This window comes from Pelodiscus sinensis, chromosome 5 (assembly GCF_052426305.1).
Source record: "Pelodiscus sinensis isolate ZL-2025 chromosome 5, ASM5242630v1, whole genome shotgun sequence".
Taxonomy (NCBI): domain Eukaryota; kingdom Metazoa; phylum Chordata; order Testudines; family Trionychidae; genus Pelodiscus; species Pelodiscus sinensis.
Genome location: NC_143056.1, coordinates 7,274,289 through 7,292,086, shown reverse-complemented (window position 1 = coordinate 7,292,086; position 17,798 = coordinate 7,274,289). Strand labels below are relative to the sequence as shown.

At 57.7% G+C, this 17,798-nt stretch overlaps 1 protein-coding gene across 1 annotated transcript in view; it reads left to right on the top strand.

The window, feature by feature from the left end:
• The window catches only part of NID2 (nidogen 2), a 49,883-nt gene that overhangs the window by 28,243 nt on the left and 3,842 nt on the right, over positions 1-17,798 (top strand). The window contains exons 9-19 of the mRNA XM_075926197.2: positions 363-506; positions 2,297-2,425; positions 4,572-4,715; positions 5,599-5,718; positions 6,963-7,193; positions 7,558-7,779; positions 8,739-8,908; positions 11,375-11,504; positions 12,084-12,255; positions 13,567-13,724; positions 16,268-16,391. Of these exons, the coding sequence (XP_075782312.2) occupies positions 363-506; positions 2,297-2,425; positions 4,572-4,715; positions 5,599-5,718; positions 6,963-7,193; positions 7,558-7,779; positions 8,739-8,908; positions 11,375-11,504; positions 12,084-12,255; positions 13,567-13,724; positions 16,268-16,391 (1,744 nt within the window). The remainder of the gene's footprint in view (positions 1-362; positions 507-2,296; positions 2,426-4,571; positions 4,716-5,598; positions 5,719-6,962; positions 7,194-7,557; positions 7,780-8,738; positions 8,909-11,374; positions 11,505-12,083; positions 12,256-13,566; positions 13,725-16,267; positions 16,392-17,798) is intronic.

Below are 17,798 nucleotides of genomic sequence, written 5' to 3'. Positions count from 1 at the left end.
ATGACTTAGCTTTGCGCATTCGCATCCCCTTGTGTGCCAGGGTCTTTCTGGGCCTTCGGATTCACCCGGCACGGGGCTGTTCTCCTCCTTTCTGCCTCTTCCCATAGGGGTGTGGCCTTGGATGGCAGTGTGGCCTAGCGGTGGGGGGCCTAGACTGGGCATCAGGTGAGCTGTGCTGTCCTCTGCCGCTGCCCCGTGGCGTGAGCATGGGCAGGTCACCTTCCTTCCGACGCTCTCGCTGCGCATCTGCCGTGGGGCTCTGGTCTCGTGGGCTGCAGGGGGTGCTCTGACCTAGAAGACTGACCCACCCCCGTCCCGCGGCGCCTCCCCCAGCTTTGCCTCTCGCTCTGTGGCCAATCTAGGTGGGGCCGACATGAGCGCCGTGAACCCCTGTTACGACGGCACCCACGCCTGTGACACGTCGGCGCGCTGCCAGCCGGGCGCCGGGCTGGAGTACACCTGCGAGTGCACGGCCGGCTATCGGGGAGATGGCAGAGACTGCGCGGGTAAGTGGGGATCCCTTTCCTGAGCACAGGCGCTTAATACAGCAGGTCAGGCCGGGGGATCTACAAGACGCCATCCTGCGTTCCTCTGGGCCTCCTTCCTGGACGGCTGAAGGGAGATTGAAAGGGGTATCGCGTAGGGAGAAGGAACCCAGCACTTTCCATCTGCTGAGCTCCAAGCAGGGTAAGAGTCACGAACATGGGGAAACTGAGGCACCCCGCAGGTACGGCTCTGGTCTGCACAGGTGCCTCTCTGCCTATTTAGGTGCCAGGTAGGTGCAGGCAGCATTTCCAAAGCCGGTGATCCCATGAGCATGATCTCAATACGCCTCAGGCCTGACACCTGCCAGGCCCCGCAGCGGGAGGGCTGGCCGTAGGGCACTGATAAGGGAGGATGCAACACAACACCTGTGCACAGAGTCAGGGAAACATCGGGCCGGGGGAGGTGGTGGGAGAGCATGAGCAGCAGATACAGGTGGTTTTGGCTGCGTGGGCCCGGGCTGCCTCGGCAATTGACCTGGCTCGGGGCCTGCCTCCAAGAGCAGGTTAGCAACAGAGGGAAGTGCCCATCTCGGGCCTGTCTGCCTGGACACCAGGCCAGCTGCCAAGGGGCTCAGCCCCGCTCCTCCCCCTGCCCCTCTTCGTGGCACTTCACAGACGGCTAGAGCCGGAAGGGACCTTGAGAGGCCTCCCGGCAGGACCAAGCACCATCTAGATCGACGGCACAGCGGCCGAGTTTCAGCGGCACGTGGGGAGGGAGCTCAGCCTTACCCCTCCTCCCCTGCACAGCGGGGAGCCCGCGCTGCCTTTTGAGCCTCGTGGCCAGCGCGCAGCTGGGGGGCAGGCGGGGAGGCTGCTGATTGGGCTGTGCTAGTCGGCGGCCGCTGCTCTTCCCCTTCTCCGCCCACCCAGCTCCATGCAGCAGCGAGCCGGTGGAAGCAGGCGAGCAGCCGTGGCTGCAGCTGCTGCTGGTGGTGGGCGTATGGTGGCTCAGCCGGGCAAGTTCCTCCGCTGGTAGAGGAGCCACGGTAGTGAGGGCGGGGCAGCCTGGAAGGACAGCAGCTGCACCCTCATTTTACCAAAGGGGAAACTGAGGCAGAGGCAGTGACCTGTCTGCAGGGACTCTTCAGGCCAATAGAATGTAGGGCTCCGGATTCTCCGGCCTGGTGCTAGATCTCCCCCGGACCGCGCTGCCTGGGCCCCGGGGCAGGGCTGGGAAGAGGTTCCCCGAGTCGAGCGGTGCTGGGGCCTACGTTGCAGAGAGCTTGGCTGGGGGTTTTGGCCCAGCGCCAGGTTGTAGCCCGTCATCCTGCTCTAATTCTGTAGACCGTTTTTCGAGGCGGGGGGGAAGTCTCCCAGCACTTCTGCCGGCAGGGAGGAAATGACAGACACGGTTTGGGCCCCGGGGTATTCGGAGCCCGGCTCTGCCCTTGGTGACTGTCCTGCCACACGGGAGCCGCTTCCCCGAGGCCGGTGAGTCACCCGGGTGCTCTGGCATCTTTCCCCGAGCGCGCTGATGTGTGAGTGTGCGGGGAAGAGCTCAGGAACTCTTCCCAGGAGCTCTGCTTCCCCTGGCAAACATCTGCAGGCACTTCCCTCGCGCCTCATTGTTTGCAGAAGAAAGGGGCTGAGAGGCCCGGCGGAGAGCGAGCCAAACCGGCGCCCGGCGAGGAAACGCTCGAGCGCCTGGCCAGGTGGTGGAAATGGAGACCCCCTGCGCTGAGGCCGCCGGGCGGCGTGGACTTAATGCTTTCCCCGCCCGCTTGGGGTAACTGGCTTCTCTTCCTCTGCAGACATCGACGAGTGTGCGGAGGGGGCCGGCCGTTGTGGCCCCCGCTCGGTGTGCGTCAACGCGCCGGGCAGCTACCGGTGCGAGTGCCCCAGCGGGTACCGGCTCGCGGCGGACAGGCAGGCGTGTGTGCGTAAGTGTCCCGCCCCACTGCCCGCGGTGCGTTCCCTGCACGGGCCAAAGGTGCCTTTCCCGGGAGCCGGCTCCCGCTGGAGTCAGGGGAGCCGGGCGTGTGCGCTTCGGGCCTGATAGCGCCACTGCTCCGCCCCCTGCTCAGCGCTGCCCTCCCACAAGCCGCCCCGTGGATCGCCAGGGCCTGCCCGCATGAGCAAAGCTCAGAGCCCCTCCCCTGTGCTCCGGGTGCTTTCGGCTGGCTGGGTGCGTGGGTTAGCGCTCGAGGGCTGCGTTTGCTCCCCCAGCTGTGTGAGGAGGACATAGCTAAATCGCTCGTGCGGCTAGTCCTCCGTCGCCTTCCCACAGTGCCCCTGGGTGCCCTGCAGGGCTCGCTCTCCCGCATCTCAGCGCCCAGCATGCACACGGGAGGCGCCGTGACGACATCCTGGGACACGCCAGGGGAAGCACCGCGCCAGAGGGTCCAACACCACAGGCAGGGCTTTGCAGGCTGGCTGTTTGCCCCCGGGCAAGGCTGGCGTGGTGCAAGGACCCAGGTGCCAAGCCCCTGGAGTAACTCTGCAGAGAGAGACCCGCCCTGGGAGGTGGGGGCAAAGGTGACTGGGCAGCAGTGTTCCCTGTAAGCTGAGCGCTTTGGTGGCCCCCCAGGAGAGATTCAAGTGCTCCCAAGTTGATTAGCAGAGCGCCCACAGCCGGCAGCAGCCAGCAGAATGCATCTCTATGGTGGTGCACAATAGCACATGCCTTTGCGCACATCATAAAATTTAGCCAGCACACGAATGGGAAAAATTAGAGGGAACTTTGCTGGGCCACAAAATGGCAAATGAATTTTAGAGTTGATTAAATGCAAAGTAATGCACGTTGGAAAACATCATCCCAACTCCACGTACAAAATAAGGGGGAATAATTTAGCTATTACCACTCGAGTGAGATCTTAGAGCAAACAAAGTTAGGAATCATTAAAAAAGGGGATAGCCTCTGTCTTACTCTCTATCTTATTACATCTGTATAAATCCATGGTACGCCCACATCTTGAATGTCAATATAGATGTATATAGATAAGATAATATAGATGTGATCGCCTCATCTCAAAAATGATATCTTGGCATTGGAAAAGGTTCAGAAAAGGACAACAAAAATTATGAGAGGTTTGGAACAGTTGCCATCTGAAGAGAGATAAAAAAGACTGGGACTCTTCATCTTAGAAAAGAGGAGACTAAGGGGGGATATGATAGAGGTCTCTAAAATCATGACAGGTCTGGAGAAAGTGAATAAGGAAAAGTTATTTGCTTGTTCCCATAACATAAGAAGTTGGGGTCACCAAATGAAATGAATAGTCAGTGGGTTTAAAACAAACAGAAGGTAGTATGTCTTCACACAGCGCACAGTCAACCTGTGGAACTCCTTGCCAGAGGATGTGGTGAAGACCGGGACTTTAACAGGGTTCAAAAAAGAGTTAGATTAGGTCCATCATTGACTATTAGCCAGGCTGGGTGGGAATGGTTCAGCCCACCTGATCAGCCCACCTGATCTTGGGGCAGGTTATCCGCACAAATTAAAGCAGCATAAAGGGCCTGTAACGCTGCCTCCTCCCCCCTCCCAAGAGCCGTAAAGCCAGTGGGCGTCGCTGGCCCAGCCTTCCCCTGTCGTGCCGCGGGAGGGGAAGCAGGAACAGGCTGCAAATTTCTGCAGCGGCCGGTGATAGGACACCCGGGGGAAGGCTCTGAGTCGCTACAGAGAATTCTTTCCCAGGTGTCCGGCTGCAAGGTCTCACCCACATGCTTCAGGGTCCAACGGATCTCTGTATTTGGGGTCAGGAAGGAATGTTCCCCTGGGTCAGATTGGCAGAGGCCTCGGGATTTTGAACCTCCTCTGCGGCCCGGGACGGGCGTACACTAGTGTACATGGTGGATCCTCCGTCTCGAAACCCAGGATTTGGGGATGTTAGGAACTTGGCCAGAGGTTGGGGCCTGTTATAGGAATAGCTGGGTGAGGTTCTGTAGCCTGCAGTGCAGCGTGCAGGGGGTCGGACTGGATGTTCACCCAGGTCCCTTCTGGCCTGTAAGCTTGTGTGAGACACACATGCTGGCAGGGTGGCTGGCAGCCCCCAGCCGCTGAGACCACGTGTCCTGCTGTTCCCTTCCCAGCCATCGCGCCGCCATCCAACCCCTGCGCTGACGGCACCCACACCTGCGCTCCGGCAGCGCGCGCCCGCTGCGTCCCCCACGGCGGCGGCTCCTTCAGCTGCGTGTGCCTCTCCGGCTATACGGGCAACGGGCACGACTGCGCCGGTACGTATCGCCTGGCAGAAGGGCGAGTTCCCCCCCACCTCTCGTCCGCGGGAGGGCTTCCCCCGTTCTCGCCTGGCTGGCCGTTGTGGGCCGATGACGACTCAGCGAAGTGGAGACGGGCCCAGGCTGCAAACTCCAGAGCAGGACACAAAGTTCAGGGGGCTTTGGCCCAGCCTGTTCCAAAGAGAGAGGCCAAACTAGGGTTGCCAGGTGTCCGGTATTGACCCGGACAGAACGGTATTTTCACCTCCTGTCTGGTTTAAAAAAAAAAAAATGTAGAAAATACCGAACACCTAAAATGTCCAGTATTTTTTAATTTTTTTCCTGGCCAAGAGGTGAAAATCCCAGGTGCTTACCAGGTTCCGCAGGGGAGCTGTCTGGTCCGCAGCAGGGAGACAGGATGGTCTGTTAGGGCCAAAAAGCCTCAAAAGCATTTCTTAAAGAGGCCACGCTGTTTAATTTTTTTTTGCTTAACAATTCTTGGGGTCCTTTTTTTTTTTTTAACTGTTCAACAACTTTGGTCTCTCCTTTTTTTTTTTCCTCAATGGAATTTTTTCCCCGGTGGTATTTTTGGCGGGGAGGAAGGGGGTGTCCGGTATTTTTGGTTAAACCATCTGGCAACCCTAAAATTCAGCCACCTCGCTGGGTTTGGATTGTGAACGCACCTAGGGGCAGAGGCAGAGGATGGTTCTGTGGGGTCCTGGGCCAAGGCAAGTGGGGGGATCCTTCGCCTGCAGTCCCCCTGCCCTGGTCTCGGCTTTGCTGTTCCTGCGGTGGCTCAGCTCCGGGCGGGCCCCCTGGCCTGGTGGTTTCTCCGCCCGCCCGGGCCGGCGAGCTCGCAGGCAGCTGCGCCGGGGTAAAGCCCCTGTTCCTCTCCCGGCAGACGTGGATGAATGCGCCGAAGGCAGGTGTCACCCGGCCGCCGCCTGCTCCAACACGCCCGGCTCCTTCTCCTGCCGCTGCCAGCCAGGCTACCAAGGGGACGGCTTCCAGTGCACTCCTGGTGAGGGCCAAGGGCGGAGGCATCGTACCGTCAGCGCGGTGTGGGCAGGGCCACGTCCCCAGTGGGGGGAGGCTGCGCATGCCCAGGCCGTGATCCTACCCCAAAGCCCACCCCCACTCCGCTTCCTTCCCCCCCACCCCAGCCTGGCTCCTGCCCCCTCCCCAAGGCCGCTGCCCCTCCTGCCTCTTCCCCCTTCTTCCCCCGTCTGCTGCTCATGCCTCTTTGCCTCAGGCCTCACGCCTCTCGGCTCCCTCCCTCCGCCTGCTCGCCCGCCGGCCCCCTCTCCCTCCCTGTGGCCCCCGTGAAGGCAGAGCCGGGAGGCGCCGGGGCAGAGCCTCGGAGCAGGAGCGGGGCTGAGTGGGAGCAAGGCCACAGCCAGGGCGCCAACCCCCCCCTCCGACCTTTTGTACCTGCTGCCTGCGAGCGCAAGCCTTGTATCGGCGTCCCTGCTGCAGCCTGTTTTGGGTGCTCTAGCTCAGGCCGGCTGGGCACAAGTCCCTGAGTGCACGAGCCTCGTGGTCTTTAGCTGAACACACGGGCAGCGGACGTCCCACGCGCCCCTTTCGAGTGGCTGTGCCACTCGAGGGTAACGGCCTACTACTGCTACCAGCTCTGCTCCCAGGGGAGAAGCCCCCGCCGACGGGCCCATGGTCAGGTTCGGTGGTGCTGGGCCAGGACTAAGGGGTACTTTGTTGGTCCGCCTGTGGTATTTATAGCACCATTCACTGGTGTACGCACACAGGGAGCTCGTATGTGGCCCGGTTTGGCTGGTGTTTTCTCGCTGCCGATTTGCCTAACCTCTGTATGTTTGCCAGCCTCCAGGGACGGTGCCTGAGACTCCTCCCCTCTTCCCCACCCCCCAGCTCAGAGAGGCTAGCCCCCAGCCCACCCCCTCCACCTGAGGCCCCTTGCCTTCCAACCCTCCCGCCCCACTACAGCCCTGTGCCCCCCACTCCAGCTGCCGAGTCCTGCCCCACCCCGAGCCCTGGCTAATCCTGGTCCCAGTCGGCCGGCCCGAGTTGCCACTGGCCCACCCCTGCCCCTTGAACAAGGCTGAGAAGAGAAGCAGCCGGGGCTGGGGCCATGGGGGAAAAGTGGGGGGCAGAAGGCGGCCTCGGGGCGGAACCACCCCAGGCTGTTGGGGGAGGCCTGGCTTCCCCCAGCCTATGATCCCGTGCTCGGAGAACCTCAGCGTAACCGTCGTGGTGTGACTGTCTGTTCCGATTGTCGCCTGCCGGCTGCAGACCCTGCCCAGCGACTGACGCCGTGTGAGCAGCAGCGCCTGTACCCGAAGCCAGACCTCGGGCTGCCCCCCCCGGGGCTCCACGTCCCCCAGTGCGACGAGCAGGGCGAGTACCGGCCGCTGCAGTGCCACGGCAGCACGGGCTTCTGCTGGTGCGTGGACCAGGCTGGGCAGGAGATCGCCGGGAGCAGAAGCCCCCCGGGCACCGCCCCGCCGCGCTGCGGGACTCCAGGTGAGAGCCCGGCTCCCGCCTGAGCGCCCTTGGCCGCCCATCGGCGCGGGGCCAGTGGAACCCGCTTTCCGGCGTAAAGCCTGGGGGAAGAGGGGCATGGAGCTGGAGAGGGGTGGAGGTTTTGGGTCCCATTCCTGCCCCCTCCTCCACACCTCCTTGTTGGCTGTGGGGCCAAGGCGCTGGGGTCCGGACACCAGGGGCTGCAGTTCGAGCTGTGCCACTGAGCTTGCTGAGACGGGCCGGCTCAGGTCAGCACCCCTGTTACGGCTACTGACCGCCAGGGCGGGCTTGGCGCTGGCCGCGCTGGCCGGGGGCGGGCGTGTGCCGGCCCTGCTCCCGTCCTGACCGCCTGCCCCGCCTGCAGAGCCCACCCGAAGGCCGCAGACCATGTGCGAGCGCTGGCGACAAAGCCTCCTGGAGCACTACGGCGGCAGCCCCCGGGAGGACCAGTACGTGCCCCAGTGCGACGCCCTGGGCAGCTTCCGCCCGCTGCAGTGCCACGGGACCAGCGGCTACTGCTGGTGCGTGGACGAAAGCGGCCGCGAGGTTCAAGGCACCCGGTCGGAGCCGGGCGACCCGCCTCCGTGTGAGTACACAGTGGGGAGGGGCCCAGGGCCTGTGTGTGGGGGGGAGAGAACCGCCCCTCTGCTGACAGGGAACGCCCGGGGGCTCCCTCCAGCCCAGGCGCGGATCCGGGAGAGAACTAACTAGGGGCCTGATTCTGCAAAGGGGCGCAGGTGTCTGTGCGGCTCCAGCTGCGGGATCAGGACCTGACGTCGCTCATCAGATGCTGAGTTGGATTGAAAGAGGCTGCAGCCCCCAAAGCCCCTGTGTGCTGCAGCTCTGCCTGGCTGGGGGGTCCCGCTCCCACTGCCCCCCCCGGAGCTGTGTGCGCTGCCACTAGTGGCGCTTAGCTGCAGGCTCCGCCCCCTCACTCCAGTGGCTGGAATGGTGGCCAATGGGAGCAGCAGGAGGCGGTGCCTGCGAGCCCAGAGCCGTGTCTCCCCTCCACGTCTCGGTGAGCCATGCTGGGTGAGCGCCCTGTTCCTGCCCAGCCCCCCCACCCTCACCCAGCCCTGGCGGCCCCCTCCCGCACGCTGAACCCCTCATTTGGGTGCCACCCTGCAGCCTGCGAGCCCGGGCCCCCCAGAAGAGTGAATCCAGCCCTGCAGGCCTCCCTCGCGCAGATCCCGGCGTGGTAGATTTCCAGAGCGTGTGAAGCGCTCGAAAGCCTGTCTCCCTCCACGAGAGAAGCTGGCCCAATACATGATACTGCCCCCCCGTCCCTGTGCATGTGCCTGCACCTGCCCACGTCGTCCTAACGCTGGGTGGGAAACTCCCGTCAAAGTTGTGACAACAGCATGGTGGTGGCGTGAAGGGCAAAAGCATTTAATGCCCCCCCGTCCCCCATCCTGCCCGGCCCGGCAGGTTTCCAGGCAGAAATCTGCTAGTTGGAACCGCTCAGCTCCCCCTCTGAGAGGCCAGTGGCTCTGGAAAGTCTCTCGGCGCGAGGACCGGCCTGTAATCGGTGTGTTTGACTGACAGGTCTCCCCAGCCTTGCTCCTCCCACCGTCCAGCCCACTCCACGTCCTGACGTGACCCCGCCCGCCGCAGGCACCTACTTGCTGTACGCCCAGGGGCAGCAAATCGGCTCCTTGCCGCTGAACGGCACGAGGCTTCAGAAGGAGATGGCGAAGACCCTGCTCTCGCTGCATGTAAAGTATCTGCCGAATGCGTTGAGTCTAGCCGCTTACGGGCTGAGAAGTCTGCACCGAATCTTTGCCCTGGGACGTAAGCTCAGTCTAAGTAGTATACAGCTGTAGGTAGGTACCACTAGCACCCCGGGGAGAGGGGGCGTTGAGGATCGACTGACGAAGCTCCAGCTCTAAACCAACGCTATAGCAGACTAACCAATCGCGAGGCAACTTAGCCCCCACCCCAGGAGGCAGAGAATTACCCCAACCGGACATGGCTCCCGCGCTCTTGTGGACAAGACTTTAGTAGACCCGTTAACCTTGATGTGGCACGGCCGCCACTAGAGGGGGACAAAGCGCCTCCCCAGGTGGGCGTGGCTTGTGTACCAGGGTGTTTTCGTTTTTGTCAGCTGCTCGTTCTCCAGCTGACCAAACGAAACCTGACCCTGCGCTGCTGCCACCAGAAAACGGGGCAAAGAGGATCGGTTATCCCAACGGTACAAACCACAGCCCCTCTTCCCCAGCCGCGTGGAAAGCCCCCTGCTCCCGCCTCTCAACGGGCCTGAGCTGCGTGTTGGCACTCCTCTGCCCCAGTCTGGTTTGTAAGACCTGCTCCACATCATTGCTTTGCAAAAGGAGGAGAGGGAATCATTCGTGTAGTTGAGAGTAGAGGGTAACGTCCATTCGAGCTTTGCCTTCGGATACTGCATTGAGAAAGCATTTAAATCTTTCCAGGGCTCATTCTCCGTCTTTTCTCACCCCCCACCAGAGACAAACCACTTACACACGTCTCAAAAGGGGCCAAACAGGCCGAGAGAAACTAAGAATCGTGGCAAGACCATCAAATCTAGATGCGGGAGGGAGGAATTTGCTTAGAAATTGTGGACTATTCCCTCCTGACAGCTAGAAGGACGTTATGTGTTGGCTACAATCCTTGTACAAGTCTCTTCCTGATCCCCGAGGTTTTTTTAAAAGCCCAGCGGGCGATGGACGTATACCTTGGACATCTGTCTTAAGAATTCCCCGAGAGTACAGACTCTTAGGCCGTGCAACTAACAAGCAAGCGCTGGACAGTAACCACGCCCGTGGCAGAATAGAAGGAAGTGCAGCTGCATTCTTGCAGCTTGAGACCTGTCCCGCACAAAAATAAGACTAAGAGATCGGTTTCAATTGTCTGCTGGGGTAAATGGCTGAAAAGCAGCTGATGTTAGAACTGCAGCTACTGAGAGCAGTGGAGAATTTGCCCTATTGGACCGAATTAAAATACAGCCACCCGTTTGAATGTTGCTGTCCTATAAGCTTAATCCTACATGCAGAAAAGCTGAACCTTTTAACCAAAATTGTACCCAGTAGAATGGGGGAGACAAGAGAGCCTCCACGGGCTGGATCCAGCCTGCAGCCGCCCTGCCGCTACCCCCCCCCTCCTCCCCCAGGCCAGTAAAGACCTGGAGATGGGGGATTGCACAAAGTCTTCTCCCCCCGACGGCTGGTGGTTCTCTCTAGGCGCCACATGCCCCTTGCAGGGCGGGGGTAGGGGGCAAGAGACTTTACACGCTCCCATGCCCCCCAGGCCCTGATTTTGACCTGGGGGGGGGAGTGTACAAAGTCTCCTCCCGCCCTGCCAGGGGCGTGTGGTGCCTAGAGGGACCCTTAGGCACCAGGGAGCGGGAGGCAAAGACTTCACATGGCCCAGGCCAGTCAGGGTCTGTGGGTGGGGAAGCATGGAAGTGTCCTGGCCCCGCCCCTTCTGCCCGAGGCCCCGCCCCTTCCGGGGCAACCCAGGCCCATTTAAAAAATGTGTGAAGTGCCCCCCCTTCTAAAATGATTGCGCACCCCTGCAGCAGAATCTCTCCCATAGAAAGAGAGATTAAGAGGAGACTAGCGGGATAGGATAGAGGTTTATACAATCATGACTGGGGTGGGAAAAGTGAGTAAGGAAAAGTTATTTACTTATTCCTACAATATAAGAACTAGGGGCCACCAAATGAAATGAATAGGCAGCAGGTTTCAAACAAACAAACAAAAGGAAGTATGTCTTCACTCAGCGCACAGTCAACCTGTGGAACTCCTTGCCAGAGGATGTAGGACTTGAACAGGGTTCAAAAAAGAGCTGGATAAACTCATGGAGGTTACGCCCATCAATGGCTATTAGCCAGGATGGGTCGGAATGGTGTCCCTAGCCTCTGTATGTCTGGAAATGGATGACGGGAGGGATCGCGTGACAATTCCCTGTTCTGTTCCCTTCCTCTGGGGCACCTGGCTCTGGCCACTGTCGGCCGACAGGACACTGGGCTGGAAGGACCTTTGGTCTGACCCAGTCTGGCCGCTCTTGTGTAGAACTAAGTGACAAACTTCAAACCAGGGTCAAACACAAAGCCAGCCATGCAGGATTGTCTGACTCGGCTCTGGCTCCGCCAGCTGTAGCCACACGAGCGCCCGTGCTGTGGAGGTGAATGAGTAAATCCACATATTTTGAAACCCCTGCAGGGTTCCATCGTGGTTGGGCTAGATTACGACTGTCGAGAAAAAATGGTCTATTGGACGGACGTGGCTGGTCGGACAGTTAACCGAGCAAGGCTAGAACCAGGGGCTGAACCCGAAACCCTTATTAACTCAGGTGAATCGTCATTTCCTTGAGTGTTCGTGTGGCCGGCTTGAATACAGGCCTGAACAGGCGTTGAAGCTGCTCTCCACCTGGCAGAGAGGCAGCAGAGCTGGGCATGAAGAATTTTTGAGCGCTAATCCCAGCTTTTGGCTTGGTCACTCTCCCTAACTTTTGGCAAGCCCCCATCTGCCTGGCTTTCTCCGTTAGGCATCACAATTTATGGCCAATTGGGAGGGGCAGAAGGTGGGGTGGGTCAACATTCCCTCTTTTTTCCATTGATGTGTGGAATAAATTTTATTATGTGCACCCAGGCATGGCTGGATGTGCACCACCATAGAAACACATGCTGCCGGCTGTGGGCGCTCTGCTAATCAGCTGGGCAGCTTTGGACTCTCTCCTGGGTGGTATCCCAAGTGCTCAGTTTACAGGGAACAGTGAGGGAGGTGGTGGGTTATAATTACCAAGCAAGCTGGAACAACAGGGGTAGCGGGCTGATTAATTGCATGCTATACAATTGATGGTGCTACACAAATGCCAAGTGTCAACGTGCGCTACTCCCCTGACCGTGCTCTTCTCTGCGCCTCCCTCCAGGCCTGATGAGTCCCGAAGGACTCGCTGTCGACCACATCCACAGAACCATGTTTTGGACCGATAGCGGCTTGGACAAAATTGAGCGTGCAAGATTGGACGGGTCTGAGCGCCGGGTTCTGTTTGACGCAGACCTTGTGAATCCTCGTGCAATCACCGTGGATGCCGTGAGAGGGTAAAGGGCAGCGCCGTGCACGTGCTTTGGAAATCTCACAGGCCTTTGGGCCGCCCTGGCGGGTTGGAACAAAACGGGAGATTTGCCGCCATGGCGATGGACTGCAATGCCTAACCCAGGCGCGGCACTTTCAGGGTTCACCCCGTGCACCATTCCAGTCACGGAAGCTGCAGCGTAGACAAGTCTCCAAGCAGGGTTGGACAAACCTATGTGCATTGGCGGCCTGGCTCCACCGTTGGCAACACGCCCGGTGAGGGATCTGAATTCTAGTGCACATGCCCCCTGACGAATTAATTAATCGGTCCCTGACCTGGTCCAAACCTTTTTGCTCTGAATATAAGTAAAGCAAGCAAGAGTAGCCATGTCTGGTACAAGGAGACCTCTCTCATTCCAGCGCATCTCCTTAACAGGTGTAGGAGAGCAGCTCTCGAGATCACAACAGTTGGAGCGTGGCACACTTACCCCGTGCATCTTCCCCTCCTATTTACTAATTTAGTGAATTTGGCTAAACTTGCTCCTTGTGCTCAGATTTACAATATTATTAAAAGGGTTGAATCTTGTACAAATTTGGAACATACGTTGCATGAAGAGAGCTTTTAACTCCCCGGCTGTGTCTACACTGGCCACTTATTCCAGAAAATCAGCCGCTTTTCCGGAATAACTTGCCAGCTGTCTACACTGCCCCCTTGAATTTCCGGAAAAGCGCTGACGATCTACTGTAAGAAATCAGCTGCTTTTCTGGAAATATTATGCTGCTCCCGTTCGGGCAAAAGTCCTTTTTCCAGAAAACTGTTCCGGAAAAGGGCCAGTGTAGACAGCGCAGTAGTGTTTTCCACAAAAAAGCCCCGATCGTGAAAATGACGATCGGGGCTTTTTTGCGGAAAAGCATGTCTAAATTGGCACGGACGCTTTTCTGGAAAAAGTGCTTTTCCGGAAAAGCATCCTGCCAATGTAGACGCGCTTTTTCCGGAAATACTTATAACGGAAAACTGTTCCGTTTTAAGCATTTCCGGCAAATCATGCCAGTGTAGACGTAACCCCCGTGTATGTACAGTTGCTAGCTAGAAAGTGAACGGGACTGGCTCTTATTACAGAAGAATATCTTTAATTGCAAATGATAGGTTGTTTAAAAACATTCTGGAGATTAGTTGGGTTTCCTGTTAGGGGATTTCAAAGCAGCTAACGATCTGATCCATAAAGCCGACCGAGAGGCCTGGGATTTTTCTGATCGTTACCGCAGTCTGCCTTGTTTTTAAATGGGTTTACCCGCTGTACATCCTTACCAGCGTTTGCTTATTGGTTCCCTCACAGCAACCTTTACTGGACAGACTGGAATCGTGAAGCACCTAAAATTGAAACCTCAACTGTAGATGGCGCGAACAGAAGGATTCTGGTGAATCAAGACATCGGCTTACCAAATGGCTTGACTTTTGACCCTTTCTCCAAATTGATTTGCTGGGCAGATGCAGGTAACATAGGCTAATATAGATTGAAACACGCTGGAGACAAATCACATCTGTTGAAGTCTTCCCTGAACCTGACCTCTCATGATCCCACTTAGGGGTTCTCAAACTTTGTGATACCACGACCCCTTAAAATGCTAAATGAATTTGTGCAACCCCCTCTTCCCCACCCTCACTGCCTTGGGTCGCTTCCTGCCCCCTTCTCTCCAGACTCCTTGCCCTCCTGGGGTTCCTTCAAGGCGTTTGCAGCCCTCAACGTCCTTCCCCCCTGCAGGCTCCTTCCTCCCACCCCCCATCTTCCTCCTCTGTGCCTCTTTTCCGCTCCGCGTCCCGTTGGTTGGTTCCTTCCTCTCCTCTCCTCTCCTCTCCTCTGACCTCCACGTGCCCTTATTTACCTCTGGGTCCTCTGCCCCGACCCGATCCCCCAGCCCGCTACCTGAGGGACCCCGCCCTCTCCTAGCTGGAGAAATATTTGGTTGCCCGGAAACCGCACCCCAGCCGGCCCCTCACGCTTCCGGCACCGGCCTCACTCTCCCACCGCCTTGCCTCCTCCTGCAGCCGAGCCGTACTCCTGGAGTCCCGCGGCCCTGGCCACGCTGTGTGGCTTGCCAGCGGCTGCCTTCTGCCACCCTGCCTCTCCGCAGCCCGGGGGAGAGGGATCGCAAGTGAAAACCTGCATCCAGCTGTGACCCCCCCCCCCCAAGTTGCTCGCGACCCACAGTTTGAGAAACGCTGTCCCACGTATAAAAACAAACCATGAGGGAGTGGACTTTTCCCAGACGTGACCTGTCTAAACATAACACATTTTAGATTGACAAGGCAAAAAATACTTAACTGCCTTCTGAACATATCTTACTGAATAAAATGGCCTTATGGGGGCTGTGCAGTGTTCTTTTTAGTTGTGTTAGCTGGCCTGTATCCCACCTGCAGGTTTATGTAGGAGACTGAAGGTTAGGTGTGTACTGGGCAGAGCAGCATTAGAGTCCCAGCGAGAGGGTGGCAGACAGAGCAAGGGCTGCTACCCCCAAGCACTGGAACGTACAAGTGCCCGTCACTTGATACGGATTTTAGATTTTTGTTTTTACAGGCAAGGTGACACAATTTTACGTCTAAAAGTGAAGTGTCCGTTCATACGGTGTGTCTAAACTACATGGAGCCATGTAGATTAGGCTGATCGGCAAAGGGAAATGAAGCGGCGATTTAAATAATCGCGGCTTCATTTAAATTTAAATGGCTGCCGCGCTGAGCCGACAAACAGCTGAACAGCTGCTTGTCGGCTCAGCGCACTAGTCTGGACGCTCCCGCGCCGACCTGAAAGCCCTTTATCGACCTCCCCGTTATACCTCGGAGCGTCCAGACTAGCGCGCTGAACCAACAAACAGCTGATCAGCTGTTTGTCGGCTCAGCGCGGCAGCCATGTAAATTTAAATGAAGCCGTGATTATTTAAATCTAAATTATTTAAATCGCGGTTTCATTTCCCTTTGCCAAACAAACAAATCTACATGGCTCATGGCTCCATCGATGGAGCCATGTAGTTTAGACATACCCATAGTGTCTACAGAAGCATTTGTCTAGTGTCTACAGATTTCTCCGCAAGCCTGTCACAGGCTGTTTGGACTGTCCTGAATATTAACGTGGAATTTTAAGACTTAACACACAAGTTAAGTTTTAAACTAATTGACCATTCATTATCAGTGGAGTGGGAATAGGTCAATGGAGGGATGATAGGAGTTACTATAGAGAACTTTCTGGGTGTCTGGCTGATGAGTCTTGCCCACATGCTCAGGGTTTAGCTGATCGCCATTTTTGGGGTCGGGAAGGAATTTTCCTCCAGGGTAGATTGGCAGAGGCCCTGGAGGTTTTTCTCCTTCCTCTGTAGCATGGGGTACAGATCACAGCTAGAGGATTCTCTGCATCTTGGGGTCTTCAAAGTATTTGAAGGCTTCAATATCTGAGATATAGGTGAGAGGATTATTCTAGGAGGCGTGGGTGAGATTCTGTGGCCTGCACTGTGCAGGGGGTCAGACTAGATGATCATAATGGTCCCTTCTGACCTTAAAGTCTATGAGTCTATAAGTGAATATTTCATCACAAGAACATATTGGCAGATAAATATTTTATGTACATAGAGCAGCATCTAAGGAGAACGCAGGAGCAGAGTGAGTCTAGACTCAGTGAATATAGGGGACTGCAGCACTGTGCTTCTGTCCAGAACCAGACAAAAGTACGTGCTTTCCTTTACATCCCTATAGTTGCTGGTGTAGAGGTGCATGCATACGAACCCGTTTCAGTCACTATAGGCCCAGTATGGAACCAATTCCCCTAGAGTAAAAACAATACACCCTGAAAAACCAACATTCTAGTCCTCCTTGCTGGTCTGGATCTCTGTGTACACATACGCCACCTCCTCCCCTGGGTGGATTTTTCACATTTTTAGGAGGAGGGCGGTAGGATCCAAGTTTATCCTGGGCCGTGGCCCTGTAGCGTGCGGATCATTCCGTGGAAGATACAGGACGTCTCGCCTCACTCCTTGTTTTCTTTGCAAAAGGAACCAAGAAGCTGGAGTGCACGTTCCCGGACGGAACCGGAAGGCGTGTCATTCAGAACAACCTCAACTACCCCTTCAGCATTGTCAGTTACGCCAATCACTTCTATCACACTGACTGGAGAAGGTAGGCTCCCACGCGCCCACCCGAACTGCGGAGGGGCTAAATCCCCGCCAGTCGGCTTTGGGGAAGCCGAGCCGATTCTGAGAGTGGTATCCAGTTAGAGCAGGGGTGGGCAAGATCCGGCCTGCCGTGCCTTTTGACCCGGCCCACGCCGGCAGCAGGGAGCAGCACCGCTCCAAGTGACTAGCTGCTTCCTGGGACTGTGCGCTGCAGGCAGGAGGGAGAGGGGCCCCCCCCAGCAAAATCTCTTAACTCCTATTGGCCAGAAACCTGCCAATGGGAGCTGAGAGGTTTTGCTGGGGTCAGGGCAGCAGGCAAAACCTCTCCCTACCCCTCCCAGCAGTGCAGAGAGCCCTATGCACAGACAGCTGGTCAGGAGCCTGCCTTTGACACTCCACCCCCACATGCCCCCCAACTCCCTCCCAAATCTTGTATCCCGCCTAAACCCTTCCCCAGGACAGACTCTCCCCTGCACCCATCCTCCCTACCAGACCCTACACCCCAATTCCCTGCCCCAGGTCACAACCCACTCTCACATCCCACACCCTCGCCTGCCCCCCAGCCTCCTACCCCAGTGGTTCCCCACCTTTATGCTGGGGACTGGCAAGCCCCTTCACAAACTTTTGGCGGACCAGTTACCTGTTGTTTGCATATTAATTCTGCAAGTAATGAATATGCAAATAAAACGTTACCTGACTGGCTAACCCCCAGCCCAGCCTCTTGCTCTCCAGTGGCTAAGACCCTTTGACCCCACTCCTACGCCCGATGCCATTTGACCCTTTACCCTGTGACCTCTACAGCCCATGACAACACCCTCTTGTCCTCTGACCCCACCACGCCCTCACCCAACACCTCCTTTGCCCCCACCCCGTCCTTGCACCCCCCCCAAAGTGAGGCTGCCCTCACTAGGGAGTGTGTCTGTTACTGTCACGCGGGCAGGGAAGCGGCCGTTAGCAGTGCATTCCCTCCCTCCCCAAGCGCATCTTGCGCACCCAACAGTGGGGGGGAGCGCGGAGCCATTGGCCGGCTGCCATTACGAAGGGGGAGGAAGGAAGGCACCTCCTGCCCTGCCTCTTCCTGCCACCACCTCAGTGCCACTGCCAGCAAAAGCAGCTGCGTGGGTGGGGAGAGGCCAGTGGCGGTGTGCGGGCACCCTCCTCCTGTGCCCCACCTCCCTCCCCAAGCACAAAGGAGGGAGGGAGGCGCCTTCTACTCCACCTCCTGCCGTGCCTCAGCCAGCACGACTGCCGGAGCTGAGCCACTGAACAATCCGGTAGTCACCATGGTGGTTGGGAACCACTGCCCTACCCCAAGCTCTCTTCTGCACCCAGCCTCCATCCCAGACTCTGCGCGCCTGCTCCCCCAGAGAAAAGTGCGGTCATTGACCATGTACCAAAATCTGGGAGTGCC